Genomic DNA, 20,178 nt, shown 5'->3' on the forward strand with positions numbered 1-20,178 from the left:
CAGACAAGATTAATTATATTTAGAGGATATAGATGAAGGTAAACTTTTCGGCAAGGACAGAGACTCTCTCTCTCTCTCTATATATATAGTCTATTAAAAGGAAATATATATATATATATTTTCCCTTTTTTCCCTGCCCCTCCTGTGTCAGGCTTTTTTTTTTTTTTTTTAAACTACTACTAGACTTCTCTGTATTTGTAGTTAATAGGTTATTACAAAAATGTTGCTCTACCTTTATGGTAATAATTAGCACCGGTCGCAACATTCAAGCTACATAAAGTCCCAGTTATAGATATATTTTTTTCTACTTTCATATGCTCTCTTCCTTCTGAAGACATTTTCACTTTTAAAAAGGCCTGCTGTTAGGTAACGCGGCGCTGGGCCTATTTCTGAAGAGAATGTATTCCTAGTAAGTTCTTGGAGCTCTTTGTTCCGAGGTGTGTCGTTCCGCAGCCTTTGTTTTCCATGGCCCTGCAGCCCGTAGGCCAGAAGCGCACTAAACGGAAGGTGCACGCACAGAGCCGTCCGGTTCGGAGGAGGGGCCCTCCGGGTGGCGGCCCCCGCGCCCCTGTGGCGAGATGTCCGGGGTGAGCCCCGCGGGCCAAGCAGGGCGGCCCCAGCAGGACCGAGGCCTGTGGGCCTGGGGCCGCCGCCTCGGCCCAGCGGCGGGAAACCGCCGGAAGTGGCTTCCGAGCTGAGGTAGCTTTCGGGCCTGGCGGCGGCAAACGACTTGGCGAAGCAGCAGGGTCCCCAGAGCGGCCAACCCCGCCAGGCCGCGTGGCGGGCGGCGCCCCAGTGAGCGCCACTGAACGGGCTCATTTCCCTACGTGCTTCCTCAGAAATGCAGGCCGCGGCCGCCCGCTGATTATACAAGTGCACGCCAGGTTCTTATGTTTGGTGTGTTTTTTTTAAACCACAGAACCGTACCCGCTACAACTGAGGAGTCGCTCGCCCCCAGGGTCCCGAAACAAGGACCAAAAGTGCAACCATCGTGGACTGCCTCGTAACCGCTCAAAATCCGAAGGCTAGAGGGCGTGCCCAGAAGCCAGGTGCCAGCGAAGGAGCAAGTTAACGGCTCTGGGCAACCCCGCCCCTCCGCCCCGCCTTCCCGCCCCCGCCCTTGTAGTTCCCTCGCCACTTCCCCGGGCGCTTCCTCTTTAAGGCGGAGCCCGGTGTGGATCTCGCGAGATCCGGGTTGGCGCCGTGACCTCCATGTGGGAGCTAAAGCTCTATAAGTAAACACTCCGCGCGGCGCAGACGAGATTCCTTCCTATTTGTGAGGCGGCGGCTCTAGCAGCGGCACCTCGGTCTGGTTCCGGTTTCCTTTCGTTCTGATCTCCGCTGGGTGGGTACGCGATCTAGGATCGCGGCCGCCTATCGGGCCCGGCGTCAGGTCGGTGTTCCTCGCTCGTGCGCGCGCTCGCCCGCGGGGAGCCGGAGCCACCGGGAAGCGGCGCAAGCCAGGCGGGGCGCGGCGCCCTAAACGCAGGGGGAGACAAAGCGGAGCCAGCCCCCTTTCCCGGCGCCAAGATGTGGATCCAGGTCCGCACCATCGACGGCTCCCAGACGCGCACCATCGAGGACGTGTCTCGCAAAGCCACAATTGAGGAGCTGCGCGAGCGGGTTTGGGCGCTGTTCGACGTGCGGCCCGAGTGCCAGCGCCTCTTCTACCGGGGCAAGCAGGTGAGGCGCGCCCACCGCAGCCCTCAAGAAGCCCGCGGCGAGGGCAGCGGGGCGCCTCCAGGATGCGTGGAACGGGCGGGCCGAAGGGCTGGGTGCGCCGCGCGCGCGGAGCACACCTGGCCCCACTTGGAGTGGGCAGCCCGCGAGCCTCAAAGCGCGGGGCCTGGGCCCCGCCAGCCCCGAGTGCAGGTGCGCCCGGCGGGGTCGGAAGCGAGGGCGCCTAGAGCCCTTGAGCCCCCGCTGCCCTTTCCAGTGGGGCGGCAGCCGCCCAGAGCGCGTGGGTTCCTGCGCTTCCCGCGCTCAGCGGGGTCAGGGGCCCCTGGAGGGCGGGGAGAGCAGCGGGCCGTGGCGGCCATGCCACAGTGCAGGTGGGGAGGGCCGGCGGCTCGGGCTCCCGGCGGCGCTGAGCCGGCTAACGGCTCTTTTCGCGCTCCGGCTCCCGAATAAGAAGGGGGGGGCGGGTGGTGGAACTTACCTACCGGGCACAAGAACCCTAGCTCTGCCTCGTCGGTGTGGAAGGGATTTGTAAACACTGAAGATTTGCAAGGTTTCCAGAACTTTGGGTCCCCGTCCCTCGCCTCCTTCTCGAGTTGCAATCTGTCTCTCTCGGGGAAGATTAGAGACCTGGGCTGACAGAGCTGTTGATGGAACCCAGGACCGGGGTTCCGCTGCCCAGTATAGGCCCAAAAGGTTATTCCCAGACAGGAAGGGAATATGAGAGACTGTTGTGCTCTTCTTGTCGCCGATCTGAATAGTCTCCTCACCTGTTTTTAACAGGGCAGCTGGAGCAAAGCCCGCAGTTCAGAGCGAAAGGCTGGAAGTGTTCTTGGCGGTGCACGTATCTATGGGCGTCCCTGGTAGCTTGTATGGTATGGCCGTGCACGGGCCCATTGGAGGTTTTTCCTATCCCACAAGTCTCTCTCGGTCTGTACCAGAGACCCAGACACATCCTATTTTTTCTTGTCTTTTTTTTTTTTTTATGTTGACCCACTGAAAAAGTTGGCATTCAACCGTTGATAGACCACAGTTTGGCTCTGATCCTGTGGTTTGAAATAAATGTAGCTCTCTTGGATTTGGTGGTAGCCGTTTTCCTACAACCACAAAGGATTTGAAAGGAGTATTTTCCTACCCTTGATATGCTTACCCTTCTAAATTTGCCCAGAAATTTCAGAGTAACAAGATTACTCTCTAAGAGTGAGCCATGAGGTTATTTTAATTTGTTTTTAAGTAAATGCTGTTGCTTCTTTGCTCTGTTCTTGCAGCCAGTTTGTATTGATCCTTTAGTGTTTGACTTGTAATAAAAACGGGTGTTCAATTTAGTTATAAACTTCGCTTTTGAAATAATTGTATAAAACACTATGTAGATTTATATTGCTGTGCTGCCTGTGGCTGGTACCTTTTAGTATTTTGGTCAAAGGTGAAAAGCATGAAATCAAGTCTTGTGAATTGTACTAGGGACAATAGTACATGAATGCCTGGGATGCTTTGGTGATTTCAGCACCAGTGATGGAAATGAAGCATGAGAAATGTATTCCTGGGCAAAATCCCCATGTCAGACATGCTAAAAGAGTATGTACCTGGTTGCCTTGAGGAAAAGGTAGGGGTTGGGTTAAATTCAGTATAATACAATAAATTTCCAGTAAACCAGGTAGCTGGTTCCAGGTTCGGGGAAGTGTTTGGGATAAAACCTTTTGTGCTTCTTTCCCCAGGACAGTTGATAAAGTAATTTTGATTTTTTTTTTTTTTTCAGCTCAGTGATAAACCAATAGGGATAAGGAATGGACCTTTGATGCTCATTGAGTAGGAGACGGAGAAGGAAGACACTGCTCCAGCTGTGTTTGCTTCCTTATGAGCTAACAAGTTGTCGTGGCAGTGATTATTATCTCCATCTTCCCTCTTTGGAGTTCACAGAGCATAGATAGGGTAGTATGTCTGTAGCGGGCAACTACTGGATTGGTGTCACAGGACTGCCCTTATCTTGTAAAATGCCTTCATACTTATTAGGAAAAGGCACCCTTTCTTCAAGAGGCTTTACTGCCATAGTGAAAAATGTTAAAAACAAGTTTACACTGTCCATGATGTAAATGGTACCCTTTCCCCTTTGTTATACCAGCTGCTTTTACCATTTGGTGCAGTGGTTTTCAACCTTGGCTGCATATTAGAATCACCTGGGAATCTTTTTAAAATCCTGATTTCTGGGCCTCATACACTGCTTTAGTGTGTATCAGAATCACTTGTGGATATTTTATAGATGTTCAGCTCACCCCAGAATTGCAAGTAGTTAAATTTAACAAGATCCCACAGGAGAGTCTGATGAACACCAGAGTTTGAAAATGAAAGTTGAATGATTGTCAATCTCCTATTAGTTTCTTGCTATTCAAAGTATGGTCCCTGGGTCAGCAGAGCCAGCAGCATTAACTTCACCTTGGGAGCCTCACACAGAAGTAGAATCTGTCTTTTAACAAGGACCCCAGGTGATCTGTATGCAAATTAAAATTGAGAAGCTATTTAATTGACTCCACTTTTGAGGGTCAAAGTGGAGAATTAGCAATTCAAGGTTAAGTTCTGGTTAAAGTAGGGTAGCCTCATTTGGGTATTCTCTTTTTTTTTTTTTTTTAATATATTTTATTGATTTTTTACAGAGAGGAAAGGAGAGGGATAGAGCGTTAGAAACATCGATGAGAGAGAAACATCGATCAGCTGCCTCCTGCACACCCCCCACTGGGAATTTGCCCGCAGCCAAGGTACATGCCCTTGACCGGGAATCGAACCCGGGACCCTTTGGTCCGCAGGCCGACGCTCTATCCACTGAGCCAAACCGGTTAGGGCTGGGTATTCTCTTATGAGGGGTGGGGGTTGAGTGTGAAGCACCTTGGGGATTGGGGGGGGGGGTTGTTTTTGTTTTGTTTTTTAAAAGAAGTTACGCCCTAGCTGGTTTGGCTCAGTGGATAGTGTTGGACTGCAGACTAAGGTCACGGGTTCGATTCCAGTCAAGGGCACATGCTTGGGTTGCAGGCTCCATCCCCAGTAGGGGCATGTAGGAGACAGCCGAGCAATGATACTCTCTCATCATTGATGTTTCTATCCCTCTCCCTCTTCCTCTCTGAAATCAATAAAAATATATATTTTTAAAAAAGAAGTTGCATTGGTGATCTCTAAATCTAGTGAGAATCCAGAGCTTTTCCTACTTTGAAAAAATCCTCTTTTCATTCATTCCCCTGTACCACTTAGAGATAACCATAGAGTAGATGGTAGATAAGAGGTATGAACCAAAACTGAAGAAAAACTGAGTAGTAGTTGCCTTTTGCCCGTGGACTTTTTACACAGACTACAAAGTAAAAATGTTTGCCTATTTAAAGGTTGTGTTTGTGTTTTATCTGTTGTATATATTATAAGTGAAAGGTACATGAAACATCATTGATGTTTCTATCTCTCTATCCCTCTTCCTCTCTGAAATCAATAAAAAATACATTTTTTTTTTTAAAAGAGTGCAGTCTGGCAAAACAAAATTCTAGGACTATTCCTGCCTCTCTAGCTTTATAAATGTTGAGCCTCCGTCTTCTAGGTAGGCAGTTCTCAAACATTTTCTGCTATGAGAGACATTGATGGACTTAGAGTTACGTGCCTGAAATTCATAGGTGTTTGTAATTTCTAAGTGACCCAACCCCCTTCCCACTCAGAGTATAGTTTAAGTGACAGGTAACTTTTAGTCTGCACTATTAAATTTAGGAGAACTTCAGTACTTTTCCAGTAACAAATCCTTCCCACATTTTTTACAACTCTTAACAGTGGCTTAGCTATGTGGAACTTGATGTGAAATAGATAACTTCTAGGAAAACTGGAAAGATAGCTATGAATTAGGGGAGGGAGTGGATAATATGGGTCAAAGTGGCTCTCATAGTAAGCATACATAATTGGAAAGATGGTTACATGTTAATGTGAGCTTATCTTCTATTATAGGGCTATTATAGGGCCTCATGCCTTGAATATGCTTAGTGCTTCACTCTGACATTCACTCAGAGATTATTTTTCCTTTCAAACCAAGTACCGTTTGAAGCAGCTTGTATTTACTGACTTGGTAGAAACTAGTGAAAGGGGTTGAGTATATAAGAATACCCTCAAGGTCCCTCTGACTCTTGTGCCTCAAATTTCAGTGGAAAAAAATGTTTATGGAAACACGTTGGATTTCCAATTATTATACCACCATAACAGCTCATCATTTTAGGGAATGCCCTACCAGTTAACTTGCACATTCTGTGCTATTGGAGAGGTATTTTTGTTTTCTATTTTAAACACTTCATTTTTTAAAATAATTATCATAATATGCAACAGTTGTATGTTCAATTAAATTGTGTTTTTTTCAGCTGTTCCAGAATTATTGCGTTCTGTTTCTTTGCGGGGGGGGGGGGGGGGGGGGGGGAGGATCTTGGAGAAGTGTCAAAATGAAGGTGTGAATGTATGGTTTTTTCCTACCTTTCGTTTTTAACCCAGGAGTTCAGGATTAGAGGGAGTTCTTGTTTGTCTTTTAATAAGGCAAGCAATATTAACTTTGCCATCCCTATAAGGGAATATCTGCTTACTGGCTTTTGGAAGACTCCTTACACTTATTTGGAATAAGCATATTAACTAACCCGTGAGATAGTGTCTTAATTTAATTTCCCCATTGGGAATTTTATGAATTTCTTGATCCCTTGTTCTACTTAAGAATTGTGAACACCTGTAATGTGCAGGATTGTGTGTTTCTGGACCACTTGAATTACAATTACTTAATCTAATACATTACTAAGTTTATCATTCAAAGGCAGACTTTTGTTCTTCAGTTGACTTCTTAAACATGGTTTTACAGTGATAATAGTTGTAGATGGTGATAGGTAATTGCATAAAAGAGGGGGAAATGAACAACAATTAAATTGTTGATGTGCCTAGGGAAATGATAGTTCTAATCTTGAAGGAGTTTAGTTTTATTGTATCAGTGAAATGGCCAGCAAATTTTACAAAGAAACAAATGGAGACTTAGTTTCCTAGGGCTTCTGTAACATAGTATCAAAACCTAAAACCACAGAAATTTTTGTGTCAGGGTTCTGGAGACTATCCCTTTGAAATCAAGATGTCCCATCAGCAGGCCCCTTCACTCTCTGATAGTTGTAGGGAAGAATCTTCCTTGCTTCCTTTAGCTATTAGTGTTTGCTAGCAGTCTTTGAGAAATGGATGGGCCCTGGCCAGTGTGGCTTAGTTGATTGGAGTGTCATCCCCTGCAAGTTTCCATTCCCTGACAGGGCACACACCCAAGTGGTGGTGGTCCATCCGGGTGCATGTGGGACATAACCAATCAGTTTTTCTCTCTCTCAAAGAAAAAAAAGAAATGTATGGAATTAGAGAACTTTAGGCAAGTGGAATAGCATGAGCAAGAATTGTAATTATTCCTGCTTGAAGTGTTTTTTCCTGCTTGATTTAAAAAAAAATTAATAATCTTCAGAAAGATGAAATGGTTACTTTAATGTCTTTATGAACACAAGGTCATAAAGTCACTTTCATAAAACCTTTTTCTTTCAGTGGATTCAGGCACTGTTCATTGAAATAAAATTTGGTGAGAAATCTAGATTTTTTCTTCTTCTTCTTAGGTGATGGGGTCACAACAGCAATGATGTGTTGTTGTTTATTATTTCAGTATCTATCAGTGTACCCTATAGGTAATATGAAATAATTCTTAATTTATTGAAGTCCTGAGAAGATACTGACATCAGAGGCCATAAAGTAATAGATGAATAGTTTCAGGATCACTAGATTACAATGCTGTGCATTTTATTTTAATAATTTGGCTAGGACCTTTGGGTACCTAAAGATATAGAAAAATCAAGTTTTGAGAGAAGCATTTTAATCTTTTCTATCTTTTGTTTCTAGTTGGAAGATGGATATACTTTATTTGACTATGATGTTGGACTGAATGATATAATTCAGCTACTAGCTCGCCCAGATTCTGATCTTCCTAGCACATCTAAACAGAGTGATGTTAAGGCCAAACCCTGTTCTGATAATACACCTAAAGTGAAGAAAGCACCAAGAGTGAGATCTTCCAGTCAGCCACGTACATCAGCTCGTGATTTTCTTATTGATCCTGGCATTGGACTGTATAAGGTATGTTGTATTCAGAATTCTTGTTAGTTGTACCCTGGCTATTGTGACTCAGAGGTTGCCCGTTTGATTCCAGGTCAGGGCACATGCCTAGATTTCAGGCTCAATTCCCGGTGCAGGGGGGTGGGGGTGGGGGTGGGGGTGGGGGGTGCTGGAGGCACCAGATCGAAGTTTTACTCTCACATTGATGTTTCTCTAAAAATCAATGTTAAAAACTTTTTAGCCTGACCAGCATGGCTCAGTGGTTGAGTGACCTACGAATCAGGAGGTCATGGTTCGATTCCTGGTCAGGGCACATGCCAGGGTTGCTGGCTCAATCCCCAGTGTGGGGCATGCAGGAGGCAGCCGATCAATGATTCTCTCTCATAATTGATGTTTCTGTCTCTTTCTCCCTCTCCCTTCCTCCCTGAAATCAATAAAAAGTGTGGGGTTTTGAAAAAAATTTTTTAGTAAAATAAAATAAGATAAAAAATGTTTTAAAAATTCTTGTTAGTCTATTCTCTTCAGGATGTTGTGAATATGTACATTGATTACCATTTGAAAGTAAAGATTGGGCTGTTAATACTTTTTACAGTCTTTTAAAAATGTAAGATAGATAGGTAGAATTTAAAGCATAATAAAGCAAATACCTGTGTAATTCCACCAAGGTTAAGAAGGAGAATGATGCCAATTCCTTTTTAAAGCCTCTTACATGCCCTTACCAATAACACATTTCCCTCTCAGAACAAGGTAAACTACTTATTTTGACTTTCATGATCATTTTCTTGTTTTTCTATAGTGTTGTTAATGTATATATCTCTAAACAATGTTTTCTTTTGCCGGTATTTGGATTTTATATAATGGAATTCTACTTTTTCTCAACTTTGAGAGATTCTGCATAAAGCTTTATTTATTTATTTAAATATTTTTATTGATTTCAGAGAGGAAGGGAGAGAGAGATAGAAACATCAGTGATGAAAGAGAATCACTGATCCGCTGCCTCCTGCATGCCCCCCCACTGGGGATCGAGCCCGAAATCTGGGCATGTGCCCTTGACCAGAAATGAAACTGGGATCCTTCCGTCTGCAGGCTGACACTCTATCCACTGAGCCAAACCAGCTAGGGCTAAAGCTTTATCTTTCACTTCTATTTTATTTCATTTTATTAACATGCCACAATATATGTATCTACCTATGATTATTAGCCATTTGAACTGTTTCCACTTTTAGTTGTTTTAGTTCTGCTGTAAATCTTCTATTTGTATTTTGGTGTGAGTGCTCAAGAATTTCTCTAGGAATTTTTATCTAGAAATAGAAGTGCTGGTTGTTCACTCACAGGATACTGCCAAACTGCTCTCTACTGAATTCCATTGGTCTGTTTGCCTATCTATCCCTGTGCCCACACTGTTCTAAGTACTATAATGTTGTTTTGATATCTCCCTTTTCTCCATCTCCAAATTTAATTCCTTTTCAAAGGTGTCTTGGTTTTTGGCTTTAACACTTGGCATGTAAAATTTTGGAATTAGCTTGTCAAAACTACAGAAAAATAATAATGGAGGGATTTTGATGGGGATTGTATATAGGTCAGCTTGGAATTGACATCTTTTCAATAGTCCTTCTTTCATGAAGTTGATAGATGTCTCCATTAATCTAGGTCGTTGACATCTTAGTTTTCTCTTTACATATCTTGTTTTGATTCCTAATAGCTTCTTGATGCTATTATACACGGTTATCTTTTAAAATTGTGATTTATTTGTTGATATATAGAAATGCAATTTATTTATTGACCTTTGCAGTTAGCAACTTTTTCAAATTCTGTTCTAATAAGTTTTGTAGAAATAATTGGATGACAGTTTTGTTTCATCCTATCCTTATAGCTCCTTTCTTAATTCTTTCTTTTTTTTTTTTAAATATATTTTATTGATTTTTTTACAGAGAGGAAGGGAGAGAGATAGAGAGTTAGAAACATCGATCAGCTGCCTCCTGCACATCCCCCACTGGGGATGTGCCCGCAACCCAGGTACATGCCCTTGACCGGAATCGAACCTGGGACCTTTCAGTCCGCAGGCCGACTCTATCCACCGAGCCAAACCGGCTTCGGCTCCTTTCTTAATTCTTATCAGTTGAGATAAATTGGGACTGAGATTCATTTATTTATTTTCAGAGCATTTTCAAGGTTAAACATTAAAAATTGGGCCCTGGCTGGTTTGGCTCAGTGGATTGAGCATCGACCTGCGGACTGAAGGGTCCCGGGTTTGATTCCAGTTGGGGGCACATGCCCGGGTTTCCAGCTTGATCCCCAGTAGGGGGCGTCCAGGAGTCAGCCAATCAATGATTCTCTCTCATCATTGATGTTTCTATCTCTCTCCCTCTTCCTTCCTCTTTGAGATCAATAAAGATATATATTTTTTAAAAATTTTTAATTAAAAATTGGTAGATGAAGTGAATTATCTAAAAGTACCTGGCCAGGGTGGCTACATCGATGAATTGCTTTAAGCCTATAAAGAATAGATACCTATAATATTACCTAAATTGACCCACAACATAAAGAAATGGGAGGCTTTTTTTTTTAATAAAAAAATAATAACAACTTTTTTTAAATCCTCACCTGAGGATATTTTTTCTTTGTTTTGTTTTGTTTTGTTTTTGTTTTTAAGAGAGAGTAGAGGGTATGGAGGAGGATGGGGGGCAGAGAGAGAGAAAGAGAAACATCAACGTGAGAGAGACACATCTATTGGTTGCCTCACACATGAGCCCTGATCAGGGCCCAGGGCTCAAACCTGCAACCTTACAACTGAGATATCCAACCAATGACCCTTTGGTCCCAGGGCTGGAGCTCTAACCACAGAAGCATACCAACCAAGGCAAAACATGACAAAAAGCATACCAATATTACTAACATATTCATATAAAGCTTAAGCTATATTTAGCAAATAAAACTGTGACTATATATTAACACATTGCGTACCGCATAGAAATCTCTAAGACATACGCCAGGGACCGCATGTTTTTGGGCAAACTGCACGTTATTTAAATCATCATAATGCACTTTAGGTGTTGTTTTTCAATAATTATAACATTTTTATTTACAAAAACAATTAAACAATTGCACAATTAAAGCTCCTAGTACTTTTTTAACGTATGGTACTGCGTAAAACATTTTCCTCTATGAAGAGATACCAAACAAAATTTACATAAGTATCTAGATTCGCTCCTTTTTCCATGGGCGTGAAAAACGAGAACACTCGTGAGCGGTCCTTAACTGATGGCGCGCGTACACGAGCAAACTCCTGAGCGGTACGAAATGTGTTAGAAGAACATGGTACCTTGGTCAAGTATACTTTGTCATGAAACGGAATAGGTTATTATTAGAAAGTGTTTGGGGTTTTTTAAAATATATTTTTATTGATTTCTGAGAGGAAGGGAGAGGGGGAGAGAGATAGATACATTAATTCTTCCAGTGGTATTAGTCTCTCTACGTTGTCATTTACCTCCATTAAAATTAAAGTCCATCGGTACACTTGAGACACTATTCCCAACCCCCACATATTTCTCTTTGTCATCTTGTCTGCTTTTTCATTGCTCTCTTCTGGCTATAATTACTTTTTAGTTTTTAGGTTTTTTATAGGCTTTACATTTTATTTTTACATTTTTATTTATTTTAGAGATAGAAAGGGAAGGGAAGAGAAACATCAATTTGTTTCACTTATTTCATTTTCATGAATTGATTCTCATATATGCCCTGACCATTTATCAAACCCATAACCTTGGTGCAGAGGGATGACGTTCTAACCAACGCAGCTATCTGGCCAGGGCAATAGACTTAACACTTTAGAACTATTCTAGGTTCACAGCAAAATTTAGTGTGAAATACAGAGATTTCTCATATACCCCTTGCCAAAACACATGAATAGCCTTCCTCATTATCAACATCCCCTACCTGAGTGGTACATTTGCTAGAATTGATGTACCTACGTTGATATACCATCACCCTCAGTCCATAGTTTACATTAGGGTTGACTTCTTGGTGGTGTACATGCAGTGGCTTTGGACTTTTTCAGTTCTTGATTTCAACTGGATTACTAAGAAAGTTACGATTACATGAAAACAGAGGATACTGCCAAGGAAACAAGTATTCTCTTCTCAACCGTCTTCAAAACAACAGATTTTACAAAAGAGTTTTAACCTTTTTCTTATAGGCATTTTGACCCATTCAAATTTGGCCTAAGAATGTCTATGTAATGTTCAGAAACTTCTGAATTTAAAAGCATTTTTCCCATACAGTTTATATGCATATCATGAGTGGATAATTATACTTTATAGGAGAATTTGTAGTTCTTGTTCCTAGTTATAAATCTAGGGTTACTCAAAGAATGCCTTACCTTTATGAGCTATTAAGTTCTCTCTTATGTGTGATGTTTAAGCAATGACAGTATTTTTAGATTGACATAGATTTCTGTTTACTCTACTTGTATTTCCAAATACTACGTTATCCAGACACTAGATCTGCATGCTAGTTCTTATTTTTCATATGCAAATTAAGTATTTCATTTGTACCTCATACTCTTCCATAGTAAGGTTTATATTGCTAAGTGTATTTTTGCTGTGACTGTTTTTGTATCAACTCTATGCTCCATTCTCTTCTAGAATAATAATTGTGTAGTGTGATATGAAACCCTTACATTTTGATTTGCTCTGAAAGAGTAGTAGCTTCAGTTTATTCTCTCAAGTATTATAGACATTAACGTTGATTATTTTTTGTTTTATCTATTTTTTGTTTTGCCTGTAAGAAATTAAATTCTACCAAGCCAGTTTGGCTCAGTGGATAGAGCCTTGGCCCTTGGACTGAAGGATCTTGGTTTTGATTCCAGTCAAGGGCTCGTACCTTGAGATCCCCTTTGTGTGGGAGGAACCAATTGATGTGTGTTTCTCTCTGTTTCTCCCCCTCCCTTCCACTCTCTCTAACAAATCAATGGAAAAATATCCTCAGGTAAAGATTAATAAAAGAAAGAAAGAAAGAAATTAAATTCTTTACACTTGTCAGTGGCTATTATGGAAGAAAAAGACCCTGTGTCCATTTAATGCATGAGTTAATTTATGCAGTGTATACCATGCTCCATCTCTGATCTTTGTTATATCTAGCCTGGTTGGCCCTTAGATCTTTTCCTTTTCTCCTAAACTCTTCATTCTTATGATACATTGAACCTTATGTTTTTCAAGTGTTTCATTGCTGCCATGTTACTACATACAGTGTCTTTGGTCAAATGTGGTACTTCTTCTGGTAGCGATAGTTAATTTTTTGTTTTGTCTGTATTCTCTCTACCTTCTATATTAGCTGGGTGGTTTGAAACCTTTTTATATTTTTAATATCTTATTTCTTAGTTCATCAGTTAACCTTTAAAGTTCTTGTTTACCTATCTTGTCATTTCATGGCAAAAACATAAGCTTCAAGGTCAAGATGTCTTCAAATCATAGCTTTACATTTCATTAGCTTTCAGTGGAGCAAGTTAACTTTGTTTCTTTATCTTGTAAAATCGGAAGTCTTAGTTGTTAGAATTAGACAAGCCTAAATAAAGGAGCCTTGCATAATATCTGGCATATGGGTATTTAACTTTTAGCATATACTGCCCTCTTACTCCTGCCCCAAATGTCAGAATTCTTTTGGATACCTTAAGTGGTCAGGTTAAAGGGATGTCTTTTGGTTTTTTCCTGCTGAAAGGGCCTTGACCTTTAGACCAATTTCCTCAGATTTTTTAGGAGAGTTCGTTTGTTTGTTTGTTTGTTTGTTTGCTTATTTTTAGTAACCAGCTTTCATATTGTAACTCTTAACTTCTGGTATACTGTTTTTCCTTTTATTACATTGCACAGTTAATTCTGGATCATCCACTAGACTTGACTATATCTGTCTTGCATCATATAGCTCTGTTCATTTTATCTCTGGTTTTTGAGGTAATAATGCATTTGCTAGTGAATTACTAACTGGTAGAACTTACCTATTTTGTATAAATCGGTTCACTAAATTCTTCCCTTTGTACATGTGCACAATTTCTTCATTTTTGAGTTTTATTTTCAGTTTAATACTTTACTGTTTTCTGGTTGGACTGACTGTAAGTTATCTTTAGGATTCTGAAGAAATTAATGGAGCAAATTAATAACACAATCATAACACTTTAAACTCTTGGCTTTTTGTTAGTAACATTCTTTTTTTTAAAAAAATTTTTTTTAATCCTCACCCAAGGATATACTTATTGATTTAGAGGGGGGAGGAAGGGGAGGGGGAGAGCGAGAGAGAGAGAGAGACAGACAGACAGACAGACATCCATCGGTTGCATCCCAACTGGGGATTGAACCCTCAACCATTTTGGTGTACAGGTTGCTCCATCTAACTGAGCCACCCATCTGGGGCTCATTAGTGACATTCTTATTGAATGACTTTCCAGAATACCCTTGAGTACTTTCATATTTTTAAAAGTCAAGTGGTAGACATCAGAGAAGTCAAAGAAAACACCCATTTTAGCACACATTTCATTGAAGGAAATTTGGAGGAAAGTTAATTTTCATACTAGTAAATAACGGATTTAAACAAAATAAACTGTTGAACAAAATAGATCCATAGTCATAGAAGCATGGAACAGACTGTAGAATCTCAGAGGGAAGTCAGGGGTGCGTGGGTAGGTGGGAAGAGATCAACCAAAGAACTTGTATACATATAGGCATAACCCATGGACATAGATAATAGGGGGAGTGAAGGCTGTGGCAGGGGTGTGGACAGGCTATAAGGGGTCAATGGAGGGAAAGGGGACATATGTAATACTTTCAACAATAAAATTTTTTAAAAACGAAAGTTAATTTTTATACTAGTAAATAATGGATTTTTAGAGTATACAAAAAGAATAGTTTTGATCTAATCTTTGAAATTACTTTAAGCATGAGTAGCTACAAATATTCATAACCGTGATGACTATAAAAATAACCTAAGTTATATTAAGGTGTTTAAAGCAGTAGATGAAATTACACTTCATTAATTAATTTTAAACTTTTTTAGGTAAATGAATTGGTGGATGTCAGAGATGTCAACTATGGTTCCTGGTTTGAAGCACGTATACATAGTATTACTAGAGCTTCTGATGAACATTCACGTGGCAAAACTCCCCTGAAGAATGGCAGTTCTTGTAAAAGGACTAATGGAAATATAAATCATAATTCCAAAGAGAGCACAAATAAATTGGACAATGTACCCTCTACGTCTAATTCAGACTCTGTTGCTGCTGCTGAAGATGTTATTTATCATATCGAGTTTGATGAGTAAGTGCTCATGCTATTGAGGACTTCATTAATGTTTTGTTTATAGAAGCAAAGCCTTCCATTTCAAAATTGTTTTCAAATAATAGTCTTTTTGAAGAAATCATTTAGGGGTCTGTTCAGTCTATTACTGTTTGTTTGTTTGTTTAATATTTATAATAAGGGCTCCTTAATGCTCAGTTATCTCTGGCTCCTAAGTGGTTTGTTGTTTTTGGTAGCCTAATACCTGGCTTAATTTAGTATGTTTATTCCTCTATAAGGCTTTTTTATATATATTTTAATATTTTAGATAGTATATAAAACATAATGTAATAGTTGTTAGAATGAGGTTGAAATATATTTTTTTTTAAAAATATATTTTTATTGATTTCAGAGAGGAAAGGAGAGGGAGAGAGAGATAGAAACACCAATGATGAGAGAGAATCATTGATCGGCTGTCTCCTGCATGCCCGCACTGGGAATCGAGCCTGCAACCCGGACATATGCCCTTGACCAGAATCGAACCCAGGACCCTTCAATCTGCAGGCCAACGCTCTATCCACTGAGCCAAACCAGCTAGGACTTGATATTTTTTTTTTTAAAACAGCTTGCTATTGAGATAGTTCGCATACAATTTATCCGTTTAAAGAATGCAATTTGTTGGTTTTAAGTGTATTCACAGGATTGTGCATTGCCACAAACTAATTTTGGAACATTTTTATCTCCTCCACCTCCCCAAACCCTATACTCAGCAGTAACTCCCCAATAAAATGTTTATATGAAAACAGTATTAAGAACTTAACTTTTCTAACACTGAATTATTTTTGTTATTTTCAAAATCCTACTATAGAAGTCACTGTTGTGAAGGATTTAGTATTTATTCAACACACGAAATGAACTTACATTCTCATTCAAGTGATACTTAACATGTGTGCCTAATATTATGCTACCAAATCCTTATTGAGTGTAAGTGTTCAAGATCCTAACGTGGTTGTGATTTTTCCTACCACAAAAATGTCTTAAAAGACTTAGGTGTTAACACAGATTTTCAGGATGGGTGAGAAGGTGTTAAAAGGGATCCCTTTAATCTTTACTTTCCTAATACTTCTGACATGGTTGTGGCTAACTTGAAAACATAGCTTATTTCAAATGAGCTATCATCCTGCTCTCTACCATAGTAGGTGGTAATAGAACCAACAACCAGAATAATATTAAGATCTGAGATTGGCCAAGACTGACAATATTGGTAAATCGAGGCTAGAATAATTTGTGTTCTTAGTACTCAGTCCCTGGATTCCTGAATGCCATAGCAAAGAGGCAAGAAACTATGGAGGTGAGGCCTTTAGCTATCTGTGTATCTGCTGTCAACAAGTAGAGTTCTTGATTTGCTTTGAGTTTTATTTCTTGAAGTATAAAAGAAATAACGGAAAACAACTATCTGGGACCTGATTCTGGTCAATAAAGAAATTATTGTTTGGCATAAAGTATTGTACAGATGGCACAGCGTAGAAATAGAGTAAGAAGCTTTAAACATTGCATGAACCAAGGGTTATCAAATTTTTAGTTTCAGGGGCTCTTAACTATGGAGTAAGACATTCCAAGGTGTAGGTCTGAGTTTGGTATAATACTAGCTCAAATCACAGTACCTTAGTATTTATTTGGCTTTTTTTTTTTTTTTTGTAATGAAAGAAATTTGTCTTGATTGGAATGAATGTTTGGCCCATTTTTATCAAGCATTTTCTACTATAGAGCAATATGGGGGAAAGGGATTGATAGTGACATTTTAAATATAGTAAATATGTTTTATTAAAGGCTGAAGATAATATGTAACACCTGACAACTATGAGTGTTCATCCTTATTTTAGTACATGTCTAGTTGTCTTGTTTATTTTTCCATTTTGTTTCCATTTAGACAAAAATATTAGAATTAAGTCTATTTCTAAAAGAAATTATATTTCATTCAAGCTAAATGATGTGTGTGACTTTAAAGGAGGGACCATTCTCAGTGTCTTTATACTAACTTTGCATAGAAAGCAATGTCCATAATGTGTTTATGGGGAATTTATCTATTATGGTGTGTTGGTATATTCTCAATGGGCAGGGAGGGGCGGGGGGAATACTTCATAATAGATGCATATTTGTTCTGAGCTTAGTCCTGGTTTTCCTGTTAAATTAGGCTCTAAAATATAGCAGTCATTCTAGGATAAGCTTTCTGAATTTGACATATTGTTGAACAAGATCTCAAAATCTTCTCTGATACTTTCTTGCTTTTAAGGATTCAACATGTAGCTTTATTTGGTCTTACAGTCCAGTCCAGTTAACACTTGGAGTGGGGGAAACGAGTTAAGTCGGCTCGCGTGAATTGCGCGTACTCCGCGGGAGCCGTCTTAACTCGGTTCATATATAGATTTGCGGTGGAGTGCGGGAAACGTGTAAACTCGGGCCGATTGTAACTGCGTATTACCAAATATTTGTTTGTTTGCCGTTCACAAAGATATCTACCTGCGTATGCGAACCGTTTCATACCCATTGGGGTAATAGGTATCATAAAAATCCCTGATTTTGCGTGGGAAACCTAAATAATTGCCCGCGCCATCTTATATTTTGGCGGGAAATTCACCCCACACTGGAGTGTTAAAAAAGGTGAATTTGAGAAAACTACTCTTGTTAGTGATTTGCTTTAATTGCGTTATTGAATTTAGAGATCTTGATGTATAAATTTTAGCTCATTTCTGTGAAGAGAAGTAAACTAGAAAACATCTAATAGTCTGACAAGGAAGTATATATTTAAAGAAGAAAAATGCTTGTGAAAGTTTTACTTATATCTTAAGTATGAATGATTATTGTCTGTAGCTAAGCAGAGCTGACATCTTTAAACATCAGAACAAGAGTCCACAAAAATTCTGAGCAATGTCAAAATGATTTCTAGGTTTTGGTGGGGGAAAAATCAAGACCAAGCCAAAGTGTCTTGATCTCCAGTATGAGGACCTAGAAGGAGAGCTTTAGTTCCAGAACCCTGGTGCAGTGACCAGTCTGCCCCATTGCTTCTTGGTTGCTACTAACATATTTACCCAAAATTGAGAATATTCCTCTAACTTTCTGTGACTTGCAGAATTCTGAAAGGATGGTAATCAAAAGGAGGATGGAAGAAGTTAGACAGGTCTGTGACCTTAACCATTGCTCTTCTGTTGTGTTATAAAAATCACATAGTGCTTAGAAAAATGACTTTACAGATACAAGTTGATTTTTACCTTTTCAAATATATACATTATCCCTTTACATTGGTCTTTCTCAAAAAGACGGTCATCAACACTGCAGATTCACCCAGGTAAGTTATTGCTGAGGGACACCAAACATCCCTACTCCCTGCATTGGGTGGGTCTGAGGTAGGTTCCTGGAACCTGCTTTTCAAACAGGTACCTCAGGGGCCTGTTAAATACACAGCAGTGGTTCTCTTACAGGCTCTATAGTTCAGGCATTTGAATTTGGTTTGAGTTCTAGGTCTTTGGTTTATTGGTAATTTTTTTGTTTAGGTTGAGCTCTTTAGCTTTAATTTTCTCATCTGTAAATATGTGACTTAGGTTCGTTATTTCCTAATAACCTTGAAAAGTACCCAGTAATAATAGTTTTCGTTTGTTTATTTCTTTCTTTGATTTTCACTTATTTATTAATAAAGCCAGGATATTTTGGTAAGTATTTTTAAATAATATGGATTTATCTTTGGCATGGGTATCTTTTAACCTAAGTATGTTGTTTCCATTATTCTTAATATAGTTATCCAACATTGTTAGTGTTCTACAAATGAGATTTATTTTTATGTAATATATGAAGTGCTACTGTAAGCAGTTTTAAGTAAGTTACTCTTAATTGTCTGTGAGTAAGTTTTACATTTAAGGCATGAAACTTAGTAATGCTATCTATTAGAATAAGAAATGCTTTCTTTTGCATGTGGTATGACATTAAAGATTTGCTAAACTAGAACATGCCTCCAGATGAATGGTGTCCTTATTATAGCATATTAACATCAGGAAACCATGTTTTAGGAGGAATTTTCAGTTCTACTACTTAGTACAGTTTGAGTTTTCTAAAAGTATTTGTTGCTTTAAAGTTACCTAAGGAAATGTAGTTTTACTATTTTATAATAAACCTATTTTTTAAATTCTGCATAATCAGTTGCCCTAAAACATCATTCCCCAGACTTCACTCAATGATTATTTTGTTTATCAATTTATTTTATACCTATATTAGAATAATGCCTTGACTTCAGATTCTGAGAACACGAGGTCATGTACGAGAGAATGAAGAACCCTACTTTCATTCTTCTATAGGTACAGGGTTCGCCCTCAGCTCAGTGTAGGTAAAGTTGGCCTTGATACATTCCTACCTCTCTGTGGTTCAGACCTTTGGGATATCTTGAGCCCTGTTTTAGAAGTTGTTCAAGCTTTCAACACTTCCCAAAATATTTCATACAGTCTGTTGTACAGTTATTCTCAGTGCAAATGCTGGAAGAAATCAGTTGCATGAACTAATTTGTACTGGTTATCTTCGACCACACGTTAGAACTTGTGGGGGTGATGGTAATGTTGTGTTGGGAACTGCCTATACTACTAAAAAAAGAAAAAAGACTTGATTACTACTGTAAGAAGCAGTTGAGCTAATTACAGGTTTTTCATTTTTAAGAGTACCACAACATAATATTTAAAAAGTCTTTGTTACTAGCTCTGCATAGAATTCTGTGTTCCCATAGATGTGGAACTGTCTAGATCAGTGGTTGGCAAAGTCATTAGTCAACAGAGCCAAATATCAACAGTACAATGATTGAAATTTCTTTTGAGAGCCAAATTTTTTAAACTTAAACTATATAGTTAGGTACATTGTTATTAATTTAATTAGGGTACTCCTAAGGCTTAGGAAGAGCCACACTCAATGGGTCAAAGAGCCGCATGTGGCTCGCGAGCCGCAGTTTGCCGATCACTGGTCTAGATCAAGACTTCTCAAAGGAAGAATAGGAGACACAGTGTAATCAAGGAGATCTTTTTGAAATACGGTAGTCATAGTTTATTGCAGTGATGGCGAACCTTTTGAGCTCGGTGTGTCAGCATTT

At 39.6% G+C, this 20,178-nt stretch overlaps 1 protein-coding gene across 2 annotated transcripts in view; it reads left to right on the forward strand.

Moving 5' to 3' along the window:
• The first annotated feature begins 1,214 nt into the window (after positions 1-1,214).
• Positions 1,215-20,178, forward strand: part of UHRF2 (ubiquitin like with PHD and ring finger domains 2) — a 61,387-nt gene continuing 42,423 nt past the window's right edge. For both annotated transcript variants that reach the window (XM_070431641.1, XM_070431642.1), the window contains exons 1-3: positions 1,215-1,683; positions 7,585-7,818; positions 14,839-15,098. In XM_070431641.1, the coding sequence (XP_070287742.1) occupies positions 1,531-1,683; positions 7,585-7,818; positions 14,839-15,098 (647 nt within the window). In that variant the 5' untranslated portion in view covers positions 1,215-1,530. The remainder of the gene's footprint in view (positions 1,684-7,584; positions 7,819-14,838; positions 15,099-20,178) is intronic.

This window comes from Myotis yumanensis, unplaced genomic scaffold, assembly GCF_028538775.1.
Source record: "Myotis yumanensis isolate MYYU_CA2020_CCGP unplaced genomic scaffold, mMyoYum1.0.hap1 SCAF_12, whole genome shotgun sequence".
Taxonomy (NCBI): Eukaryota; Metazoa; Chordata; class Mammalia; order Chiroptera; family Vespertilionidae; genus Myotis; species Myotis yumanensis.